This window comes from Cydia fagiglandana, chromosome 12, assembly GCF_963556715.1.
Source record: "Cydia fagiglandana chromosome 12, ilCydFagi1.1, whole genome shotgun sequence".
Taxonomy (NCBI): domain Eukaryota; kingdom Metazoa; phylum Arthropoda; class Insecta; order Lepidoptera; family Tortricidae; genus Cydia; species Cydia fagiglandana.
Window position 1 is genome coordinate 4,467,596 of NC_085943.1, and position 25,834 is coordinate 4,493,429.

The following is a 25,834-nucleotide window of genomic DNA, read 5'->3' on the forward strand; positions in this document are numbered from 1 at the left end:
TCAAAAGTACCGGATAAAACTACGCGTCAAAAGAATCGCCCATTCTCTAATAGCTTAACAAAATTAGATACGTCATTAATTAAATATGTTATGTGTGTTATTAGGTATGTGTGTATGCATGTGTAATTACAATTATGTGTTAATAGGTGTGTGTGTTGTATGTGTGTAATTACAATTAGATATGTAGAAAAAATTTACTATAACAGGTAAACTGATAGCTGTATTTGTGTACGTTGCGAGTCTCACAACTGAGCCTGGATAAACGACAAGGAGCATTCCACGAGACTGTCGCTTACATAACGCAATTCTTCTAATACTTCTGGAAATGCTGAGTAAGCGATATTGGGTCAGGTGATATTTCATGACTTGGCTAACAAATTGGCAGTATATTCTCGAGATTCACGTATTTTATTGAGGTAGCTGCCATACAAGGCAAAAGCGTTATGTAAGCGACAGTCTCGTGAAATGCCCCGACAAGTGTAAAACGGCAAATATACTGACTGTCGTCCTGCGAAGCGGCGTTGTATGCGAGCTCCTCTTCGTCCTCCAGTTGCTGCATCTTCAGCAGCTTCGACACCAGGTCGCTGCCTTGCGTTGTCAGCAAAACCTGCACAAAAACCACTTGTCATGATCTTACTACGCGATGTCCCGACATTTTGGTAAACTATTCCCGTGAATTAGCAGAACTTATAATGGGAAACTAGAGCTCATTCATCATCATCATCATCATCATCATCATCATCTCAGCCATAAGACGTCCACTGCTGAACATAGCCCCCCCCCCCCGTAGAGCTCATTACGATAGGGATAATATTGGTCACTATAGTTTCCTTAGCCGAAAGGAGACTGGTAAACATCCAAATGATATTTCGTATTTACGTTCCGAAAACCTTATCGGTACGTGCGAGTCGAGGTCGCACTTTAGGATTGAAAGTCGCACGCCTTAGGGTGATGTTCCACCTGTCCAATTACTTTGTCCAATCTCAGCGCGTCTCACTCTCTCATTAAAGCAAAATGTGAGATGCAATACACATTGGACAAAGAAATTGGATAAGACACACCACCCTTACGCTTACTGTAAATAGTAAAGAAACTTACGTTACGTATTTATTTTATTTGTATGCAATAACTAACCTTTTCAGCGTTGTTGGGCAAGCCGAGCCAGGACGGAGTCTGCCTATCGGACAACTCCTCGATCCACTTGAGGAAGTGGTCGCGCCGGTTGCCGTCGGGCATGGTGATGTGCCTCTGGTTGCCGCTCGCCTGCAGAGGAATAAGTAGTTTATAGCTGTGCTATTTGAGGTAACTATATAAATGTCGGGTGACTTTCAGCCTTATCATTTATGAGACGGCAGTAGTGGTCATTTCCTACAAAATTAAGAGCTAATTGATGTTCTTAAAGCTATTGAACGCTAAGAATACCGAGTTGTCATGAGTCATCGCGGCCACAGCGCCAAGGATACTGTAGTAGTGATTTAACGTATACTCAAAAAGTTAAATTTAACCGTATGCTCTTTAACCGTTAAGGGTACTGATTAATAGTCCGCCGCACGGTATCGGGCTGTCAGTTGTTCGGAACTGTCAAAATTTTGTTCTAACTGACAGGCCGATAGCGTCCGGCGGACTGTTAATCAGTGGGCCCCTTTAAAGGGCCTATAATTAGTTATTTTAAAATAAAGTGTAGTGTTTTTTGTATGAGCGTGTAAAGCGAAGATTCTACCTAAAAACCTAGAACACTGAATAAGAATAAGACACTGCACATTTGGTTGGACATGTATATTTCTGAGTAAGTTACGCTTCATGTAAAGAAGACAGACAATACTTAGTATATGAGTGGTTTGCGACTTTAGCCGACGACATGTCTCGCCGCCGACAGCGGAATCATTAGGAGCCTAAAAAGTGTCTGTATCAATTTGGAAACAATGTACAAAATTGTATTACTATCCAACTTACCCCATCGACGTTAGCGACAAGAGCAAAGTCCGCTTCGAATGACCTTGGCGTGAACAACTTGCACAGGAAAGAGTGCAGCAGCCGTTGGTCGAACAGGTTGTCGATCTTGCCTCCGTAGATGCATTGCGAGAGGAGGGTCACTAGCGCCTCCCATGGCACCTTCTCGGGAGGCAGGTTGGTGCGGCCCTGGCAAATTATATTAGATTTTATTAGCAAATTAAATACTTATGATTAAATGTAATAGTCAAACTTGTTTTGAAATATACATGAAGAATTAAAGTGTTAAGAATTTTGGCTAAATTAGGATATCACGATTTTTGATAGCCGAATATTCGGTACCCTCTCTCTCTTTACGCGACTATTAAGGGGGGGTATTCCATCTGTCCAATATCTATTTGCGTCTCACATTTTGCCTAATGAGTGAGTGAGACGCAAATCACATTGGACCAAGACATTGGACAGATAGAATAGCATCCTAAGCACTATCCGTTGCATATTTTATATCAAGACACCTGGGCATCGATTTCAGACTCTGTTTAAAGCTTATTTCGAGCTGTTACCATAGCCGTAGCGTCAATCCAGGTGTCGAGAGTATCGCAGGCCACGCGCAGGTCTGACTCGTTGAACTCATAGTACTTGGCCCAGCCCAGTGGCACGTAGCGGAGCCGCTCTTGGACGATGCCTGTGTAACAAATTAATCAAATAAGTTTTTGGCAAAATTTCATTTTTGGACAAGCTTTATCGCTGACTTTACTTTTCTTCCCGCAGGCAACTAATACTCATCAAGACAATTCTAAAAACCCTAAACACAATAAGGTTTCGTTGTTTTATCACAGAGTTCCTATGGCCACCTCCGGTCTCCATCATCAGATCAGCTCAATGACACCATAATATTGCATTGTCACCCGACTTACATATGTATGCAAAATTTCAGCTCAATCGGAAACCGGGAAGTGGATCAAATTCAACTTGCAAGATTTGATTATAGACAGACAGACAGACAGACAGACAGACAACGGTAAGGTGAAAGTAAATAAAAGCTTGTAAAATACAGGTCCTATTGGCTATGCGTAATATAACGTGTAACAAGCAAGAATATTTCAAATAGGAATGCATCCGTGTATAAGCTCACCGTGGAACCACGCCAACAAGAAGTAGAGACGCGCGCGTTCTGAAGGAGGCTTCATCATACGAGCAGCGGGCACCTGAAAACAATTAAATTATTCAACTCTAGTTTCACCGGATCATTTTTAAACTTTTCTATGACTCAATTTTAAACGAGTTTGAATAGGTTATGGAAAACGTTCCATGATGTTGTTGTGTCCAAACACTGTTGTTGCCAGACTGGGAACAACAGTGTTATACATAATTTGTAATAAAAATGTTGTAACACATCCTGCAGGATTGATGATTCACGTGTTGACTTCGGTGGTGAGAAGCTAATATCTATCTAATACCTTTAAACGAGCAATTGTTGTTTATATATAATTATATATTTCGGGGATCTCGGAAACGGCTCTAACAAATCCGATGAAATTTGCTATACGGGGGTTTTCGGGTTCGATTAAAACGATCTAGGTAGGGCAGATCTTATCTCTGGGAAAACGCGTATTCTTGAGTTTTTATACGTTTTCGGAGCATAGCTCGGCCTCCCAGATATTAGAGATTCTATGTTTCACTCTAAATCAGCCGTCGGTAACCTGCGGCCCGCGGGCCGCATGCGGCTAGTGAACCTGTCACTTGCGGCCCGAGAGCCGCCTTGACTATTTTGTATGTAATAGTGACAAACGACAATGTCTCATAAAGTCATAAATATTAACAAAGTACGGCCCGCGTCACCTCCGTTAACTACTATTTGGCCCTTGGCTGCTAAAAGGTTGCCGACCGCTGCTCTAAATAGTAGAATACAGTATAGTGACCGTGGCGAAGGTGCGCAGCAGGTTGGCGCGGATGCCGGGCGGCGGCTCGAACACGAGCACGCGGCCGGCGCGCAGCAGGTTCACGGGCAGCTTGGGGCTGATCTCCGTGGTGAGGAACAGCCTGAAGGCCGGGTGCGGCTGCAGCGAGTGGAGCTTCTTCTCGAGCTGCACGAGCCACACCGGCGCGAGGTGCACGTTCTTTAACATCACCCATCTGGGGAATAACAAAACGCATTTCATTTAGGTTGCCCTACAAACTAATGGCGTTATTCATAAACGCGTTACTGGTCTGAATTAGCTATGAATCGTTTGTCTTTATCTGTCATTTTGACTTATGTATTTGTAAGAAAGGGATAAAACATAATTTAACTAAATCAGGCCCGTAAAGTTTTATGAATAAGAGGGTACGGCGTTATTCATAAACGCGTTACTGGCCTGAATTAGCTATGAATCGTTAGTCTTTATCTGTCATTTTGACTTATGTATTTGTAAGAAAGGGATAAAACATAATTTAACTAAATCAGGCACGTAAAGTTTTATGAATAAAGGAGTAATGCCATGCCATATCTTCCTAAGTCCCGAGATCCAATTGAAAGGACACATTGAAAACGAATTTTGAACTATAACGGAATAAAAGAAAGTTTCAAATTCAGAACTGCAAAAGGAATTTGGGACTTAGCAGGGTACTTTTGAAGTATAGTCGTAAATTTTACAACCGAATTAGATGATGTTGCATGGTGTCATACTTTTTGTGGATCATCAAATGTTACCTTTTTTTAACGATGGATAGTAAACGTTGACGAAATTAAAATGAGCTGTGGCACTCTCCTAGTGTAATGACCTCATAAGGCTCGTTGGATTTTGTCAGTGCAATGTTCAGCAGTGGACTCTTGTGGCTGATAAATATTAGAACATACCGGCCGGTCTTGCAGGCGGTGTTGATGGCGCGCTCGGCCTGGTTGAAGCCCTCCGCGGACCCGATGGCGATGCTCGACAGCGGCTTGTTCAGCTCTGTCGCCATGTCATCCACTCGACCTGTATATATGTCAGAAATTAAATAGTTTTTTTCAAAGACTTCAGGCGTAGTACAAGTCAAGGGACGGAAATCCGTACAAAAATAGTTTTCGGATGGTATTCGCGTCAAGTGATATTCTTATTGTTATTTAGTGTTAGTGCTATTATTGTTAGGTCATATTTTTGTTTATTGTTGATAATTTTGGAAATGAAGTATGCATTACATACCGCTAGCGTCGTATCCGGGCACGGAGCACAGCAACGCAGGGGTGGTGGCGTTTAGCTGGTGCTCGGTGATGGAGGCGAGGTCGAACTCGGTCTCGGCCTTAGCCATGAAACCGGCGCCCAGTACGGCGGCCACCAGCTGAGTGGCTGCTGCGATCACACGGTCCGGCCGGAACGCCTGTTAATGTACACAATCAAAATATTTCTCATTAAAAATTCGAATACCTACGGTTGTAATAAAGTACACAATAATTTAATAACGACTTAAATGTGAGGTCTTTGACCGCACACAAGACGAAACATCGTTGCCAGAGGGCCATAGAATGCACGCTCCGAGCGTGCTTGTTGCCATACGTTTTAACCATATATTATATAAATTTCGATTAGTGTCAGCGTTGAGGCGTAAGTTTAGTCAAACGACGCTCGGAGCGTGTTTCGTGGGCGTTGTGACAGGGATGAGCACGGCACCTGTATGAGCAGCAGGCGGTACATGGCGAGCGTGTGCGGCGCGGGCGGCGCGCTGGGGCTCGAGTCCCACAGTGTGGGCACGCACTGCTCGGGCGCCGCCTGCGCCAGCCACGCCGCCAGCTCCGGCAGCTCGCCCGCCTTCTCCAGCAGCCGCCTGAACGCCACCAGTCTGAGGACACGCAGGGAGTTGTAGGAAATAAGGAAACAGGCCACGCTTGACCATAACTTTCACTATTCTAAGATTCAAAGACACATCTCATGAAACACAATGAATACCAAAAAAGGCCTTTCATTCTTTACCGAACAGAAGTTTCAAACATTTCTTCAAGTCACGAGGACATACACAATTAATTGACACTCGAACATAATTTATTACATTAAAAAATCTAAGTTTTTAAAGTAATTTCGGAATTATCCACACTGTCCCTTAGAACTGTTCACACCACACATGGCGACCGTGCCAGTAAGTCCTTGTGTTGCGATAGCGATACGCTATACCAACCAGAAAAGAAGTAGCTGAGGGGAAAATTGGTATACAGTATGGGTAGTTACGTTTTTTTTCTGTTTACTTCTCACTGCACCCACATGGACGCTTTTCTGTTTAGCCCTATGGTTGACTGGTAGAGAATGCCTATAACGGCATTATGTCCGCCTGTTGTACTTTTTGTATGTGCAATAAAGTTTAAAATAAATAAATGAATATACAGTGCCAGCCACTTGAATAGCCTCACTCACCAAAATTAATATTTCTCATAGTAATATAAAAAGGAGATATACATTAAATATTAAATATGGAATAAAACAAGAAGCCTAGTAATAGTAAATCAAAAATTTATTGTTATCTAATCAAAGTTTTAAGAAATAATGTCAAACAAATAATTGGCCCTTCCACTTGAATAGCCTCACATGCTAAAAGATACTGTTTAGTTATTAAAACTCTTTCGTTTAATATTTTGTATACCTTCCATTAGACCTTATTAATTCGAAAATACGATTAGGTAATGATTCATATAAAGAATGTGTGTAATTAACGTCCAGAGAATCCCAAACAGTGTAAATAGCTTGAATCAGTTCTTCTTTATTGCTAAACTGTCTTCCGTTGTAATAAACTTGCCGAGACAGCCAACCCCAGGCATTTTCCGTGATGTTCAGACCAGGGGACAAGGATGGCCAATCTAGAACTTCAATCTGGTTTTCTTCAAACCACTTTGTAACTATGGCTGACGTGTGTATGGGAGCATTATCATGCTGAAAAAACATTTTTTTCTACCTATTACTTTCCTGATCTTACTTTATGTTTCTTTTAATGAATTTAAATACTTTTCAGCATTTAGTCTTTCGTCTACCACAATTAAATCAACAGAACCATAGTAAGAAATTGCTCCCCAAACCATCACCGTTCCGAGAGTTGAGTGATGACGTGATAGTACTTTCGGTTCTTTCCTTAGGTCATGAAAATAATATTTAAATCCATCTGGATCATCTAGATTAAACTTTTTGTCATCACTAAAAATCACATTTCGCCACTCGGTTTTCTAGCACATGTACTTTTTAGCAAAAGACAATCGACCCGCCACATGTTGTTCGCGCAAAGGAGGTTTACTCATGATTTTTTTCGTTTGAGGTGGGATGATGTTCTAATAATCCGTCGAACTGTAGAGAGAGATGCTCTAGTATTTATTCCACTAGCTATCTGCCTGGCGGTCTTGGTGGAATTTGAAGCAGAGCGTAAAATAAGTCCACGTTCACGATCCGTAGTGGCAAATTTTGTGCGTCCTTTATACTGGTGGCCGTAATTTTCCTTATTTTTAACATAATTATTAATAACTTTAGGGCTGCGATATATTTTTTTAGGTATCTCACGATGGGATATTTTTTGAGTTAAATAAAAATTCACGTTTTCAATTTCTAAACTTGTAAGTTTCTTACCACGTCCCATAGTCATAAAAACACTGTGTTTATCGCGTTACTGCAGGTACTTAATAGAATGCCTTCTGTATTATCTAATCTTAATAAAATAAATTTGAAAGCGAAACTTAAATGCACGGTTTGGACGATTATGTTACACTGAGGCTATTCATGTGGACGACCCGTATTAGCTCTTGCGTCCACAACGTTTCGTGCGTAGACAAGTTCCGACTTGTTAATGTGTCGTTCGATAAACGTCAGGGCGTACAATTCAAATTTAAGATATATTGATAAAAATTATCACGTAATAATTATAATACTCACAATATATAGGTGAGGCTATTTAAGTGGTTGGCACTGTACAGTATAGTTATAGTACAGTCAACGGTAAAAATATGGGTGTACAAATCATTTCCAAAATATGTCCCATAACTCTTATGTCAGTGAATTAAGAACTAAATAAATAAAAAAGCCTCTTTATTTCCTTAATTTTACATACACGCATCATTCCATAATCATAGTTTGTATAATAATATTAAGTAATATGAATAAACATGTCACACTAAAATACATAATTCATTTCATTTTTTTTTTCATTAAATTATTATTATGAATAAGTTGATGTGATTACATATATATTTATTTAATTTATTTATTTTTGTTTTAAGGACCTCTTAACGAGTAAAGGCCTCCTCCAAATTTTTCCATGCCTCTCGGTCGTTTGCCTTTTTCGTCCAGTCTTTGCCTGCTACTTTGCAAATCTCGTCGCTCCTTCGTTGTTTTGGTCTCCCTTGACCTCTGTTATTGATAGGTCCTGCCCAGGTTGAATTAAGAACTATGGGACATATTTTTGAGTAAGTTGTCTACACCCATATTTTTACCGTTGACTGTATGTGTCTAATCTCACCTAGAGCTAAGCCTCGCAGCGGCATCGTGTTGCTGCTGCGTGAGCGGCTCGAGCGGCGCGCAGTGCGACACGAAGCCCTCCTTGCCGCGCAGGAACGTGGCGAAGGCCTGGTCTAAGGTGTCCTCGGCGCCGGTTCCTTTCAGGTGGATGCGGCACAGTAGGAGGGCGAACGTGAGGCGGTCCGTGTGCAGCATGCCGCGGGCTACGCGCTCGTAAACCACCTGGTTGACATAATATTGATTAAGGAAACTATTCATCGTTGCTGTCTTAAGTCTGGATATCGACTTTGGCTAGTAGGAGTGAGAAGAGAAAACTGGACTTAAAAGTAATACGTCGAGTGATGTTCAGTTTGACCTTCAGAAGAAAAAATAATACGTAAGAAGCGGCTGAATGGCGTCTGATCACACAGGATAGAAACGAATGGGGAAATCTAGTGTCGGAGGCCAAGATCCACTTCGGGTCGCTGAGCCAGCGAAGCAAGTAGGATTGCGTAGAGGAAATGTAGAAATGGAGCGATTTATCCGAGTATCTCATAATCGGACTTCGCCGGGTAATTCAAATGGACGTTAGGTATGGAAGTACCTTCAATTGGAGCGTCCTGTTTTTATGCCTTTGAAGTCTTTAAACGCCACGACTATCGTGCGCGGCGCGTCATCGTGTACCTTCTCGGAATGGATGAAGGTTGATATTGGGCTGACGCCGCGCGCCAGTTGACATTTTTGACAGTCAAAGAGTTTAATATTCACAATACCAACCGTAAACAGTTCCTCAGTAATGATGCTAAGCCGGGCGGTGTAGTCCGACGCGCCGTTAAGCATCGGACACACGAGGACCGAGCTGAAGATATCCAAGAACATCTTCAGCGAGTACTGGTACAGGAAGTGGACTTGGTTCAGCGACTCCATCGTGAAGTATATGCTGCTGCATGCCTGTTAACGTATACATAGTTTTTAGATTGAAAGCAATATAAACAGATATATTGCGTATTTGTTTTCCTTCATATATTCTCGGATACGTTCGTATTTGTCATGCTACTTCAGTCAACCTCAGTATTTTTTGTACCGAGACTGACTGAAATAGCAAGACACGTTCGTACGTTTCCGTGAAAATACGATGGAAAACAATTACACACTACATCTGTGCCAATAAAGGCCAGGCCACACCGGATGCGTGTGCGTGACGTGCGCGTGCACGTACGCGTCCCGCTGCGTTGTAGAATATGAAAACTCATAAGAGAGGACACACTGCTTGCGTGACGTGTGCGTGACGTGCGCGTACGCGTGACTTGCACGCAACGCAGCTCCGACGAGACAAACCGGCTGCGTGCTGCGTGCACGCGTCCACGCAGCGGAGCGGCAACGTCGCTTCGTTGCGTGCAGTGATGACGTTGTGTTTAACTGCGTTCCCTATGAGAGGGCGAACCGAGCAGGTTCGGACGCGCACAGCTCGGTGCTGCATAGGTGCTGTGCGTGTACACGCGCAGCCACTTGTATTTATTTACAACTCGGCCGGTGCGCGTGCTGGTTTTTAATACGGATTCAGTGATAAAAGAAAAACTAATTAAAATCTTTCGTTAATATGAATGTATATTTACAACATAGCACAAAGATTACCACAAATACGTCATTAAAAAAAATAATTTGGCCTGTGGGAAAGAATCGATTTTAGGTATTTATTAACGATACTATTGGAAAACAAGGTTGTTGTATTGTGAACTATTTTGCGTCGGTGAACAATATTATGTACTCTCAACTATCTCGATTCAAATATGAGACATTTTTTTCTTCTATAGTTCGTTTTTTTTAGCATTAGAAATTAGGTAAACAATCTTGATGTGTCTTTTAATTGAAAAACACATTTTAAAAATAAGTTACGGCAAATATGTAACAATTATGAATCTAATACGATCATTTATATTCTTCTGCTTTCATAAGTAATAGTTTTTGAATTTTAAAAAGCGTTTTTCAAATAAAAGACATGTCAAGATCGCTTACCTTCTTGCAAGTTCTTTCTAATGCTAAAAAAAACGAACTATAATTGCAATGGCGGCATTAGGCGAGCAGCTTCCATTTGCAACGGGAGTTATAATAACATGATGTAGGTACTGTCGCAGGAGTATTTTATTTTACTGCACGCATGACTGAGCTGCAGCGTGCGCCTGCGTGGCGTGTGCAGCACGTTGCGTGGCGTGCGCTGCGTGACGTGCGCGTCACCCGGTGTGACAGGGGTGCTGCGCACGTCACGCAGCGCACGCCACGCAACGTGCTGCACACGCAGCCGGTGTGGCTCGGCCTTAAAGGTTTTACAACTTTACACATAATGATAATGATATGGTAACAAACAGCCTTCGTAAGATTTTTGAAGAGAAGTTTTATATGTATGATCATGTGTGAATGGTTCATAATCACAGAGTACATTCATTGACAGTAAGTAGAGACAGGCATATCTACAGAATTCTCTGTCTCACAAAACCGATGTTTTACAGCGGAAGGTTATACTCGAAACAGGAATCTAGATTCGTATACTCACTTGGGAAAGAGGCAGGTATTGCTGGCTGACTGTCTCGATTTCAGCGATAACTTTGTCAGTTTCTTCAACCTAAAATGATATAAAAAATGTTAAATGTTATCAATGTATCAATATAATCAATAGAATGCTCATGGATTATGACAATCGAGCATTTTAATTCCACCACTGGCTGTGTATTTGAAATTGGAGGCTGGCAAATTGGTTTTGATTGAGTCCAGATGATATGGAACTAGACATGAGTAGTTCGCGAATGAAAGATTCAAATGAAGTACTTCACTTGATGTCACTCTTTCACTCACTAGTTCAGCGCAGATTCATTTAGTTCTTTACTTCAGCAGTTCAGTTTAAAAAACTGTTCATTTACTTGCTCATTCGCTTAAAGAGTGACAAGGACGCCATTTTTAACCTTCGATTCATAAATTAATTTACTTGAGTGATTCATATTGAATGAATTTATCTACCAAATTCTTCATTCAACTCAATATATCCGCGAATGAGAGAAATGAAACCAATACTTTTGATATAGATGGATCTGTTGAGCTACTGAACTAAACTGAACTAGTGAATTAAACGAGTGAAGTACTTCACAGCATACGAAAGATGCATATCAATCTTTACTTTTCAGTGATACATTTTGCGCATGTCTATATGGAACTAACGTCCAGCAGAAATCTGAGTCTCATCCTTTCTAAGACAACCGTAATCATTGTATGCTACACACGATTATGACACCTAACAACGTCAATACAAAGATGAAGTTTCTTTACAAAATATCAGTCGCCTAAGTTTACCTTTTGGCCGATGTCGTCGGCCTCCTTCTTGAGCGTCTCGAGCGTAGCGATGACCGAGTCGTCGTCCAAGATCTTGCCTTTGGCGTCGTTGAGTGCTTGCAGCAGAGACTTCTCCAGTTGGCGCAGGCGGAGATGGAATTCGCCTGTTTACATTTTATTTTTTGTTTTTAGGAACATAGAAGTAAATTCAGTAGGACTAATAAACATTAATCCCGACATTCGTGAGGCACCGGCTTTGTGGCCAAGCTACGATAAAAGCACTGTAGTAGTTGCTTAAAAGATTAACAGCTAGGTTTTGAGATATATAATTGAAACTGCCTGGCCTTATTCGACTAATAAGTGTTTTGGTATACCTAGATATCGGGCCGCCCAGCGGTGATTGCAGAGACAAACATCACACTTGGTCCCTGTTGCACACATGTAATTACCTTGCAGTTTGAGCAGGTCGGAGCGCTTGGTGTCGATGTCGGGCCGCTCAGCCTTTAGCACGCGATGCAGGCACTTAGAGTCGCTTGCACCAAACTGTTCGTATCGTTAGAATTCGCAAAATGTTTATATATGGAAAGTTTCATAGTGAAGCGCCTGGGCGCGCTGGCTGACGTTGATCAGTCTGTCATATGTGGTTGGTGCAACTGGCCCTTACTGTAGTGACGAACGTCATCGTCACCGTCGCTCTCTGTCGCACTTATGTGGTTACCTTGTAGCTTAATTAGGTCGGAGCGCTTGGTGTGGATGTCAGCCCGAAGTGGTGTAGGCTGTATACCTACGGTCCCTGTCGCACGCATGTGCTTACCTTGCAGTTTGAGCAGATCGGAGCGCTTGGTGTCGATGTCGGGCCGCTCAGCCTTGAGCACGCGGTGGAGACACTGGGACTGGAGCGAGGAGCGAGTCACCGTGAAGTTGACGAACGTCACACGCGAGCACATGTCCGGCGGGAACTCCACCGTTGGGTCCCTGCGATACAAAGGGAATGTTAGCCGAGGGCAAAGTGAAATTAAAGGAATAGAGGAGTAAATGGTAACAAAGTTGTCCATTTGCCGCAGCTCGAGGTCCAGTATAGAGTTGTGATTGTGTGATGAGGGGCGCGCGAGACATAGAGAAACAACTTGTTGGGAATATTAAATTACTCAAATATGAGCTTTATATGTTATGGTATAGGGACGGTGCGTGTAGGGGGTTTTGCCACCTAGTGGTCTAAATCTAAGTTGAAATGATGCCAAGTCATTTCACGCTAATAAACAGGCGTTGCCTCGTACAGTTGACGCGTGCTTGAGCGCTGAAGGGCACACTTGGTAGCCTAAATCGGTTAAGGCATTAACATTGACATTTACAAGTTTTCAAAGCGGAATTCCCAGTCGTTAAGAAGAAGAAGAAATACATTTATTTAACATCTTGGTAATAACACACAAAACAAATTACACAAACTATTAAGATGCTAAAGAGGATTCCCACTCTGCATAATGCCACAGCAAGCCATGACGCTGATTTTCAGTGGGTACCTGACTTAAAAACTAATCTACACCTAAACTAAAACTAAACGAGTGACAGACAACACGCACTTCAACAAAAACGATAAAGGTTACAGTCGCTCAAAATATGGACTATGTCCACTATCCTTTATTCCATACCTGGTGGAGAGGAAGATGACAAAGGAGGGACTGAGATCGATGTCCTGGTCGCCGAGCGTGATGAGCACGCGGCCGCCCGTGCGGCGCAGCTCGCGGTTCAGCACCGGATTCAGGATCGGGTCGTAGTTCTCCACGTCCTGCGAACAGTTTACAAAACTAAATCTCTCATTCAGTCACCAGCTAAGATTAAATCTTTCTTAGTTATCAGTTACCAAATTAACGATGACAAAGAAAACTGTTGGCAATAAAAAGTTACTAAAACTATCTTGTCTCTAAGAAAAGTCTTCGACAGCATCATGTAAGCCGAATGACGTCCACTACTGAACATAGTAAGCTGGTATGCTGGTAATGACCTGCACAAGCAGCGCCAACTCGAGGTTCTTGTGGAGAGAGTCGTCGCGGACCAACGTGATCTTACGCTGTCTAAACGCACACATACACTCTGCCCCTTGTCCTGATTGGTCGAGGATCATGCAGTAAGTCAATAACAACCTGCACAAGTAGCGGGTTGCCGAACCGCAGCGCCGACTCGAGGTTCTTGCGGGAAGAATCGTCCAGGAAGGACGTCTTGGTGATTTTACACTGTCTAATATTGTTTAAATAATAAATTAGATTTGAATCCATCGAAATGTTCCTTCCTGACATTTTCGCGTAGACATAACATAATTCCTACCACATATAAACTCAAAGGCCAATTATTGAATAAGGTCCAATCTATGAGAGATTTGGGAGTGGTACATGATTTTAAACTTCTATTTGATACTCATATTGACGGTATTGTAAGTAGTGCCCTGAAAACGCTAGGCTTTATAATGCGCAGTTCCATTTATTTTACTCAGGCTAAAACACTTAAAATCTTGTTTTGCTCTCTAGTTCGAAGTAAACTTGAATACGCATCCCAAATCTGGAACCCCTGCTATAATACGTACATAGATAGGATAGAACGTGTGCAGAAAAAGTTTCTAAAGTATTTGAGCCATAAACTTAAGTGCCCCTCTAATCGAACTGATTACTTAGTTACTTGTAGGAAACAGCATCTGGTACCATTATTCGAACGACGTGAAATTGCTGATGTTATATTCCTCCTTAAAATCATAACTGGTGAAATAGATTGCCCGGAATTGCTCCAGCAGATCTCATTCGTAACCCCTTCTCGGTTAAAAAGACACTTTCCTCCTATCTCATTAAAGCGAACTTCATCCAACTACAGACGTAATAGTTTTCTTAACCGTGCGAGCCGTAATTTGAATAAGCTAACGAAAGAGCTTGACATTGATATATTTAATTGTGACATTCCCTCCGTGAGGCGTAAATTGACGGAAATGTGTTTCAATTAGGCACTTTTTATTTATCTCGTAAGTGAGTGCTTTGTATATGTAGTATCTAAGTTATAACATAACACTTTATTTTGTTCTTAGTTTTTCAGTTTTTTTTTTCTTTGTTTTTACACTATTTAATTGGTGTCCTGTCACTGGTAGTAGGCTTTGATTATGTAAGCGAATGTTGTTAGTTTTGGTTTGAGTCTTATCTCTTTCATGTGTGCGATGTGTGTGTGTGTGTGTGTGTGTGTGTGTGTGTGTGTGTGTGTGTGATGCGTGTTACTTAAGTATATGTTTTTACTACATATCTATTTGCGAGTTCCTGTAATTGGCTCTATATATCTATTTATGATTCCATTGTCATTTAGTTAGCTGTTGGATCTCCTTATGTAAATAAATAAATAAATAAATAAATAAACGCACACATACACTCTGCCCCTTGTCGATTGGTCGAGGATCATGCAGTAAGTCAATAACAACCTGCACAAGTAGCGGGTTGCCGAACCGCAGCGCCGACTCGAGGTTCTTGCGGAAGGAGTCGCCCAGGAAGGACGTCTTGGTGATCTTGCGATGTCTAAACGTACACATACACTCTGCCCCTTCTCCTGATTGGTCGAGCATCATGCAATAAGTCAATAACAACCTGCACAAGTAGCGGGTTGCCGAACCGCAGCGCCGACTCGAGGTTCTTGCGGAAGGAGTCGCCCAGGAAGGACGTCTTGGTGATCTTACGATGTCTAAACGTACACATACACTCTGCCCCTTCTCCTGATTGGTCGAGCATCATGCAATAAGTCAATAACAACCTGCACAAGTAGCGGGTTGCCGAACCGCAGCGCCGACTCGAGGTTCTTGCGGAAGGAGTCGTCCAGGAACGACGTCTTGGTGATCTTGCGTTCTCGGAACTCGCGCATGATGAACTCGGTCGCTTGGCCTGATGGATCGATGATGAGTGGATAGCGGTTGAAGCGCTGCAATCAATTCGCAACATTAAAGTCTGACAAAATTTGAGGTACAATACGTAAAAAAATTTTGCTATTAGGATATTTAAAATACGTTAAAACTACCAATGACGTATACTAAGTCAACAAATGAATCGAAAACGGCGTAGGTCCTTTTCATTTCAGGATAAGAGTGGTATCAAACAGAGTAGACTAAAAGTTCAATGCAGTTGGCTCTTGGAGAGGCTCTAACATATGTTCGACTAAATTTGAAAGCATGAATTTGCGTCACTGCGCTTTGCATTGTTGGTGCTACAGAAGTAACATTGTAAATTTTTCCATATTGAAAATCCCGAAAAATTGTCAAAATCTCTTCTAGGGGTCATTCTATTTACAGAACATTTGAAAGAGGGCAAGTCGGTACCCTCAGCATGATGGCATTCTCGACGCACAGCTCGTCGGTGGGCAGAGCGTTGGCCTGCCAACGCAGCCGCTCGTCGGGGTTGCTGAGGTACTCGGTGCGCGCGATGTCGGCGCGGTACTTGATGTTGGCCGCGGCCAGGTGGGCGGTCCACGTCGAGAATAGATTTTGACGGTACTGTGGACAAATTGTGTTCAAATTAACCATAAAAAAAATAGCCTATATCGTGTCCCACTGCTGGGCAAAGGCCTCCCCTGTCTTTCACCACTCGTCACGGCTTTGTGCATGCTCCCGCCAGTCGCCACAAAATGAGTCCAGGTCGTTTCGCCATCTCATTTTTGGTCTCAAATTAACCATTTAGAAATTAACCATAATCATTCATTAAAGTTAAACCTTCAATGATTGAACAAATGTCATAATTTCTACGAAAAACGACCACTGCTGGGCTAAAGGTGAGTTAGTAGAGCTCAGGCCCTAATTCACCAACTTGACAATTGACACCTGACACTGTCAATTTTCTGTACATGTCTGGCGGGTCGGTAAATAGCAAAGTAACTGTATATAGGAGCATTCCATGAAATTGTCTACCGTTTGTCCCGTACAAACGCGATTTTTTTGAAGATTTGCAGGTATAAGAGTTTCCTTTTCTATGACAAATGGACAAAAATATGCACAGAAACTTAATGGCCTGCTTTAAATGCCGAAAAAAAGTCGCAATACAGGAAATTAAATGCGTTTGTACGGGACAGCCCGTGGAATGCTCCTGTAGTGTCAATTTTTACTAGTTGAAAAAGCAATGCACGGCGAATTGTCAATGTCAGGCGAAAATTGTCAGCATGGTGAAACAGGGGCCAGCTGTCGTTGCATCCAAACAAACTTCGCATTTGAATGTCAAGAAGGTTCAAATGACTCTCACTCGACTCGACTTGTGTTTACTTACATGCTGGTCGAAGTACCCGCCGTACGCGATGAAGGCGGCAGACAACAGCACGTCTCCGACGATGGTGCTCATCTGCGAGCGGAACGTCTCCGAGCTTGATTCCCAGCGCTCGCGTTCGATCACGAGACTCTTCAGGAGCGCGATGGACCTGTCCACCTGTAAATAGTAACTTATTAATATGTACGAGCATTGATAGATGTAGACGTTTACTGTTACAACTGTGCGACCAGCTCGCGAAAATAATAGACCTTATCACGTTGCAATAAGGTTTACTCCTATATCAACGTACTTTGGCCTGCACGTCCTCCAAGTCGGTCTTGATGGCCTGCGCCTGGCTGATGAGCTGCGCGTACTCCTCCTTGTAACTCGCGATTGACTTCTCCAGCTGCGCGATCATCTTACGCACCTAATAGACCTTATCACGTACGAATAAGGTTTACAGTTGTAACAACGATGGTACCTTGGCTTGCACGTTCTCCAAGTCGGTCTTGATGGCCTGCGCCCGGCTGATGAGCTGCGCGTACTCCTCCTTGTAACTCGCGATGGACTTCTCCAGCTGCGCGATCAGCTCGAGCACCTAATCGACCTTATCTCGTAGCAATAAGGTTTACAGTTGTATCAAAGATATTACCTTGGCCTGCACGTTCTCCAAGTCGGTCTTGATGGCCTGCGCCTGGCTGATGAGCTGCGCGTACTCCTCCTTGTAACTCGCGATGGACTTCTCCAACTGCGCGATCAGGTCGCGAACTTCGTCGCCGGCCGTCACGTTGGTCTGCGCTTGGTCCTCGAGCGCGCGCAGCTCGTTGCGGAGCGGCTCCACGCGTTTCAACATGTCCGCGTATTCGATCTGTACAAACAACCTCATTACTAAACATCGAGAACCTCATAGCATTTTGGTGGTAGCGTCTTTGAGCTATAATATAACCTTTTGGTCAACTGTGCTGCTGACAGACCTTTAAAGGCACAGTTGCAGCTCTTTTAACTTCCCTAAAAATAGCATTTAGACACGCCGATATTAATGTTCTTTATATTTCAAAGTAACGTTTTATTCTATGGCGTCCCTTCTTTTTAATTATTTGACGATCCATGACATAAATTAATTCTTTTTTTAACAATGATTTCATATGTTAAGGAAATATTGCATTACCTGAGCGATAGCCCATTTCACCATAGGCCCGCAAGCCATACTGGCTCGGTTGACCTTCTCGAAGTTGTAGTCGGGATTGCTCAAATATCTGGTCCTCATCTTCTCGCGGACATCGTCACTGGCCACACAAACGGGTGATTAATACTTAATAAATAAAATATTACGATCGTGCATAATACCATCCCGTCATAAGTGTATGATCTGAGCTCGAGCGGGACATTTAGCGATATTCGTGTTAAACAAATGCAAAAGTGTGCGAGCGGCCTGCCGTAAACGCTTCGCTTGACGCTCGCCGCTCAGGCCGTACACTGAATCCGTCAAATACTCATAAAATAACTCAAATAAACCCCTCATGCTTTTCATACAAATGAAAAATGTGTGTTGTTGTATGAAACGAAAATAATCACTTACCCACACAGCAAATAAAAACTAAAATGGATTGATGTTGTGTTGGATGTTCAAACAGATTAGTGGTATCTTCAATACAATTTTCTATCAAGTGAATTTCAATCGAGTAACTGTTTAGTACAGACCTCGTTACAAAACGGCCACACGATTAATAAAGTTTACTCGATAGAAAATTATATCTATAATACCATGAATCGAATTGAACATAACTTTAAACATGATCAAAAACTCAAAATTTGCGAAAAATATATAAAACAAAAAAAACAAAAACAAACAAAAAAACTCGAGTAATCGAATCACTGTCTTTGATGTTCGATTGCCCGACGAGGACGGACGTGTAATGGAGACGAACACAATTTATTTATTGGCAAATACATGCAACCCGGAGACGAATCAACTGTGGATTTCTGGCAAAATAAAAATATTACAGGTTATTTAAACATTAGTTTCACTTTTACTCTACCGCAAACTAGGTAGATTGCAGATTGCAAATAAAACTTGCTAAATCACTATCTAAAATCGTTATAGGTTAATTTAGCCATCACCACAACACTTAATGTTACAGAGAAATACAGAACACAATGTGCAAAAGCATGCTTCAAGCACTCAAACCAAACAGTGCGTTTCTAAAGAGTCACCAAACGCCCGCACTTACCGCTACTAAATAAAATGGGGTTAAAAACAGCTTTCTCTTTACTACAGAGGGCGCTAATGGCGTAATGTTCATTTGACAGGGTGATCTTTGGCCCTTCGTCATTTTGAAAACAATCCTTTCCCGCTAAATGACACCTTCGCTTTAATGTGAAATTGAAACACGTCTGCTTCATCCGTCAATATAACATAGCCCCTTCAGCGCCGAGCTTAGTTTTTAACCTCATTAGGATTGTATACGGGTTGACAAGCGGTGCTCACGTTATGTCCTCGGTAGAGAAGTTGGAGACGATGCTGTTGATGAAGTTTTCTCGCATGATCACGGCTCGGATGGCCTTCCAGTCCGTCGCGTTCTCGCCCAACAGCAAGCAGATAGACTCTAGCGCCACCTTGACGATCGCCGGCGGGTTGCCCATGGACCGCACTTCCACCAGGTGCTGCTTCTTTATCGACTTGACCGCTGCACGTCCAACGCCATCCGAGCGTCCAGCCACCAGCACGAAGCGAGAGCGAGAGATTACAAAAAAAGAGAGAAACAAAAAGGCATTTAGCTCTGTGATACATGCGGCTGGCGTTATTATTAAACTTATATCACGGCTATTTAAACCAGGATCTTAAAATAAAAAAACACAAATTGATTAAATATAATGTTAAAAACGATTGTTAATTTTGTTGTTTATGACGATGCTTAGCAGAGTTAGTCACATTCGAGTATAGACGATGTTATTAGTGGTATTTGATGCCTTTCGTTACACGAGGTGATCGCAGTATTAATGTCGATTGATATATTAATAACAACAGTCACATATGCAAGCAAGCTTAGCTTATTTACAAAAATAAACTTACAACAATATTCATTCATAACAGTAACGACTTATAAAAGATATAACTAATATTAAAATACAATTCAATGCTTAGATGTAGAACATTCCAAGAAACAACTTCATAAAGAATTACAATTGAATTACAAATCATTCCAAGTACAATGTGTTTGCCAATAAATATAAATTAGATTTAAATTAAATGTATGACATATGAAGAAAGTCTATAATTTCAAAACTTATTAGCTTCCTTCTTTGACATGAGGCGAGTCGGAAATTACTACAAAAAATAGAACAAAAAAACAAACTACACTATTAATACTATAATCATGCCACAGTTGTAGTGCTAACTTTCTAGAGTTAGACCAAGAAAATTCTGCAGCGATTTTGATAGCCCACGCAGACAACGTCTATGAAATTATGACGTATAAATAACACTTGCCCTGCGTGGGCTATCTAAATCGCTGCAGACTGTTCTTGGTCTAACTCTAGGAAATGATCATGCTATAGTTGCGATACTAACTCCTTTAGTTGCAACCCAAAATGCTTCAGTGTTTAATTTATTTAACATTTAGTGTAACAAAGTTTATTTGTGAAAGGACTCCTTTTAATCCACATTTTTGAAACCGATACCCTTTTAGAGTTTTCAGATCGAAAATAAAACGTTATCATGTATGTATTTCCGGCTCGCCTCGACAAATAACTTCTGTTGTACAAACGTTCATTAACCATGCATTATAAGTATATTGCGGTCTTTAAAGGCCACCCCACACTAGCGTCATTTGAGTGTCGGCGTCTAGTCAGCGCTATGGAAAACGGCGTCGCTGCGCAGTTGCGTCAACGTTACGTCGAGCAGCAACCATAGAGTTGACTAGACGCCGACGCTCGGGAGACGCTAGTGTGTGCAATGACGCTTTAAGGGTGGACAATTTTTGACAAGCAGTGGTTTTTACGACATTTAATTGCGTAGGTACGACCACATACATTTGAACTACAAACTCGCGTGTAATATTAATGAATGTTTGCGAATAAGTGTAAAAGCAAACTAACGTGATATTCTCAGTCTCGAAGTTAACAATCGTCGATATAAAGTTGTCCTTCATCACGGCAGAACGTATCGCCTTCCACGTGTCCCCTTTCTCGCCGAGCAGCGTGCAGATCGACTCGAGCGCCATCTTGACGACCGACGGCGGGTTGGCCATGGACCGGACTTCGACCAGTTGCTGTTTCTTGATGGATCGCACGGCTGTGTTGGGGCTTCGTGTTTAATACTAGCTTTTATGTTTAGTACAATATTGAAGCCAATTTTTGTCAGATCCTCTCGGGCGGCATATGTAATTTTTGATCGCTGGTATCACAACTTTGAGTCAATTAAGTAAGGTTCAAATTTAGTCGAGTTATATATTGCTGGCTACGAGAAGCTTACCGCCCGAGGAGATATTTAGGAATTCATTATCTAGGGTAGCTCCAATATTGTATTGTAATCCTTCAAATTGACTAAAGCGCTCCTCTAAAGTAATAAGAGCGGTTTTTTTCCGAGGTATCAGTTCAAAAATCTGCGTTTAATGTTTTAGTACAAAATTAAATCGATCTAACATAGAACCATATTTTAAATCGCTATCAATAACAATAGTTAAGGCCAGTTGCATCAACCACAAACTCTAGACTAGTAATTCAATAGAGAACGATGAACAAATAAACATACAATACCATTTTAGAGAAAGTAAACGGTTACAGAAGTTTTGAGGCAACCGGCCATTATTGGGGCAGAGGCATCGTCTTATTGTGACTGTTCTAACTACTGATCTATTGATATTAAGCTAATCGTCAAATATGTGAACATGTTATCACTAGGTAACACTTATATGTAGTCTATTAGCCAAGTGCAATCATGTACTACGGTGAAGATCTGGGACTTATCCAATGAAACTTTACAAGTCCACAAAATGGTGACGAATCATTTCGGTGGATACTTTATTGTTGAGTGGGTCATTTTGTTACCGTTTCTAACTTATCTAGCTAGCTATCAAGTACCTACCGCAAGTGTCCAGAAATAGTCTCAGAATCTACCGACAGATTAAAAAAAAATGTCCACGAAAGCGAGGCTATACAACACCTGATTAACGTATTTAGTACACTTGTAAAGTTCCATAGAATAGCACCATGTAGAGTAAAACTGTTGTTTAAACAGTAGAAACGAAACGGAAGTAGAAATGAAGCAAAGAACCAAACCGTTTTGCGCCTCGATGACAGCGGGCTCGACCTGCGCCAAGTCCGCCATAACGTCGCGGCGTTTCGCTTCGATCTCCTTGGTTTGCTTCTCTAGAGCGACCTGATTTCAAGCAGAACATACCACAAGGCTCATCATAGTAGAAAAAATTAGCAGTTCAATTTGAAATCAATAGACTACAAAATAAAATTGAATTTCAGTAGTTTCGAAATCGAACGAAACAAAACAATTGCCAGTCTGTTCCAATTATATGTTCTAAAGGGTAAGACCGTGGGCCTTATGAGGGTATAGCGCTTCACTGACCTGAATTTCCTGGCTCTCGACTTTCTTTTTCTCGGCTTCTTGTTGGTCTTTAACCATCTGCCGCAGTTTGGCGTTGGCGGCTTCGTTCTTTTGTTGTAGTTCCTAAATAATAAATTGAAAGGTTAGGTCCAAGTGCTGCAAGTCTGGTATACAGGGTGTGATTTTGCTGTAATTCTCAGAGATAACGGGAGGTTTTTCATAGATAGTTAAGTCATATAGTAATATACCTGTGACTTGACAGCGAGACTCTTCTGCATTTCTTCGACCTGTTCCACGGTTTCGGCAATCTTCCCGAGACCCACGTTCAAGTGGAGTTGCTGCTCTTCCAAGTCCGCTCGCTTCTCGGCGTACAACTTCACCATTTGCTGGATGAAATCGAGATAATGTCTGAAAGTAGAAGTACACATTTAACTTTTTGACATCCTTTGATGATACTTGTTCATATCCATAGACGTCACATAGACTCGCATGGTTATAGTGTAATATAGACCTTCGTGCATTACAACAAGGTATACGTTGGCGTGTATCATACGCTTGACATTTAAGGTTATGGATATATTGAAACCTTATGGTCCTTGTAAAATTCCTTGTTAAATAATCTACGTATTTAGTTAATTAGCTCTATTGGATAGTTTGTAAGTTAGCTGGTACACCTTTGTCTTTTAAAAAAAGCTAAACAATAAAAATGAAAAAAAGACAATACCGGGGACAAGCAATTTTAGTTGCGAGGCTAAACAGGCCACTCTTGGAGAGTGCCCGCGGGTGGCAGTTTATATCGAGTGATTTATGTAGACGTCGGTATATTGCCAACATCGCAGGTGACGCGAGTGGAAAACCGTCGTTTCGCCAAAGCTAATCTATACTAAGGGTGGCGGCGCACTCTCCCCGCCGCCCTCTGTCGCCCTACCCCGTCGCCCCGGTACCGCGCAGGCGAGTGCTCATTGAAGTGTATAGTCGGGCCGACTATACACTTGAATCTTCAAGTCGGGTGAGACTACCTGGGCGTGATGGCCATGGTGCGGTTGGCGCGCTTGGCGAGGCGGCGGTTGGCGCGGTGCAGCGTCTGGTGCACGTACACGCACGCGTTCACCACGGCCGCGCGGTGCGCCGGCCGCGCGCCCACCTCGCCGCACGCCGCCGGGAACAGCTCGGGCGGCACGTACTCCGCCGACTCCAGGTCCATGCGCAGCGTGAACTCCTTGCCAACCTGCCCAGATAACATATTTGTAGGACTAGGGTGTCTTACATCACACAATTAATAGAAAGCTCCTTCTTCTACCCAATTTTAGCAGTAAAATTATAGGGATTGGACGAAATGCAATTTGAGGTAAAATTTGAGTCATCATCGACTCCGACACCACTCCTCCCGGATGGGATCCACATCGCAACTAGCGATAGATCAAGGCCGAATTTTTAATCAAAGTACAATCAAAATAAATTTTCTTGTACGAGCTATGCGCCAATAATTTCATTCAATCTTAATTCCCAGCAAAACGGGTAACAAACATTCAGTTCTAGTTCAAAGCTAGTAGACTTATACAAAGAATTATCACGGTCCATATCCCGGTCGATATACTCGTAAGTCTAGTGAAACTAACTGTGAATCATTCAAAACTGTTACTTGGAAAGCTGTCAAACACTAGACTAACACATTATCAGTCATTAATTTCACTTAATCTGACCTGGAATAGGGCTCCATCGCTCCAGTCACCGAACCAGTTGAGCACGCAACGGTTGAACAGAGCGGGCGACGTCGCGGCACGGTCCTTGAGTCCCTCTGAGGAGGGATTCATCGTGAACACAACGTGCAAGTTGCGCATCACTTGTCCAGTGAACCTAAAAAGTGAAACATTTATTTTACGACTGCTCGGCAAAGTTCTACTTTAAGATATATTATGAACCATCGTGGTCGTCAGCTGCCGCTCTATTGGTGAAGGAAGTGAAACCAATTTACTAAAAAGGTATGATGGTTGGTGGCAAGTTTAAGAGTGCATAAGATTTTAAGGAATAAATTATTTAGAAATGTACATAAATTGTGTCTGACTAATCAAAGACATCTCTAGAAACAAGACGGATTACTTGGAAATTATTTTCGACATCTGAACTGCAAAAAAATATCGTACAACAGTACTTATTTGTACCGAAAACAAGGAGTGAACTTGAAACTTTTGACCGGTAAAGTAAATTGATAAATAAAAAAACAACGGGTTGCACTCCGGGAGTGCCGGCAGAAGTGAAAACTCAATGACATTGTAACAGGTTTTCGATCAGGTCACGTGTCCGTCTTACGAAGCGTCTTACGTCTTACGGTCTCGCGAGTTTAACATTTTTTCCCCGTCAAAAAGTGCACAGCGCCGCTAAAGAAGTTTTCACTTCAGTAATATGTACTAACCACTTGTAGAGTTCGTCGTTGGAGTCGAGCATCAGGCCCTCTCGCTGCGCGCCTTCCTTGCATTGCGTCATGAGCGCTGCGAATTCGTCGCCTTCGAACAAGCCCGGCACCTACGGACGTTCGATAAGCAATATGAAATTCGTTATTTGCAATATAGCACCTTAATATTTATCTTTTAAAACGACAAAAGGATATATTCAAATATATTAAAACAGATCGCAGACTAAATGCAGTTTACGTCGATCAGCCAACGCGTGTGACTTCTGATGAAGCTACTCGTTATGGAGCGAAATAATTTCCGACTTGAAGCCTCTCTAACGGAATAGAAATTACCTGTCTTGTGTTACTAAAAGGCCTCGCTCGCTGGCCCGTTTAAATTTACCGTCGCGCAGCAATACCTAGTTCCCAACTTTTAGTGTTTTTAGGATTAGACTTATAGTATTTTTAGGATTCCGTACCCGGGTAAAAACGGGACCCTATTGCTAAGACTTTACTGTCCGTCCGTCCGTCTGTCTGTCTGTCTGTCACCATGCTGTATCTAATGAACCGTGACATTTGAAATATTCACAGATGTATATTATTTATGTTGCCGCTATAACAACAAATACTAAAAAGTACGGAACCCTCGGTGGGCGAGTCCGACTCGCACTTGTCCGGTATTCTTTAATAATCACCTCTCCGTTGGCCAGTAGAGTATTCATGCGCTCTAGGAAGCCGCTGTCGAGCACGTTGGACTCATCCAGTATGAAGGCGACCTTCTCGTCGCGGCAGCCGGCGCGCCGCAGCACCGAGCGCAGGTCCTCGTCGAAGTCCGCGCCCGTGTACTTGTTGTGCACCTTTAGAACACAACAAACTTATTACAAAACTGTTTTTTTTTTAATACTACGTCGGTGGCAAACAAGCATACGGCCTGCCTGAT

At 42.3% G+C, this 25,834-nt stretch overlaps 1 protein-coding gene across 1 annotated transcript in view; it reads right to left on the reverse strand.

Moving 5' to 3' along the window:
• The window catches only part of LOC134669428 (dynein heavy chain, cytoplasmic), an 88,867-nt gene that overhangs the window by 5,000 nt on the left and 58,033 nt on the right, over positions 1-25,834 (reverse strand). Inside the window, exons 60-87 of the mRNA XM_063527005.1 lie at positions 25,590-25,751; positions 24,916-25,025; positions 24,206-24,359; positions 23,522-23,730; positions 22,751-22,910; positions 22,524-22,625; positions 22,223-22,322; positions 19,431-19,629; positions 18,111-18,228; positions 17,595-17,810; positions 16,964-17,119; positions 16,027-16,200; positions 15,468-15,632; positions 13,343-13,479; positions 12,508-12,668; positions 11,715-11,857; positions 10,924-10,992; positions 9,150-9,323; positions 8,395-8,615; positions 5,580-5,748; positions 5,115-5,289; positions 4,790-4,907; positions 3,873-4,086; positions 3,086-3,158; positions 2,514-2,635; positions 1,954-2,139; positions 1,135-1,263; positions 502-607 (exon numbers count right to left, since the gene is read on the reverse strand). Of these exons, the coding sequence (XP_063383075.1) occupies positions 502-607; positions 1,135-1,263; positions 1,954-2,139; positions 2,514-2,635; positions 3,086-3,158; positions 3,873-4,086; positions 4,790-4,907; positions 5,115-5,289; positions 5,580-5,748; positions 8,395-8,615; positions 9,150-9,323; positions 10,924-10,992; positions 11,715-11,857; positions 12,508-12,668; positions 13,343-13,479; positions 15,468-15,632; positions 16,027-16,200; positions 16,964-17,119; positions 17,595-17,810; positions 18,111-18,228; positions 19,431-19,629; positions 22,223-22,322; positions 22,524-22,625; positions 22,751-22,910; positions 23,522-23,730; positions 24,206-24,359; positions 24,916-25,025; positions 25,590-25,751 (4,222 nt within the window). The remainder of the gene's footprint in view (positions 1-501; positions 608-1,134; positions 1,264-1,953; positions 2,140-2,513; positions 2,636-3,085; positions 3,159-3,872; positions 4,087-4,789; positions 4,908-5,114; positions 5,290-5,579; positions 5,749-8,394; positions 8,616-9,149; positions 9,324-10,923; positions 10,993-11,714; positions 11,858-12,507; positions 12,669-13,342; positions 13,480-15,467; positions 15,633-16,026; positions 16,201-16,963; positions 17,120-17,594; positions 17,811-18,110; positions 18,229-19,430; positions 19,630-22,222; positions 22,323-22,523; positions 22,626-22,750; positions 22,911-23,521; positions 23,731-24,205; positions 24,360-24,915; positions 25,026-25,589; positions 25,752-25,834) is intronic.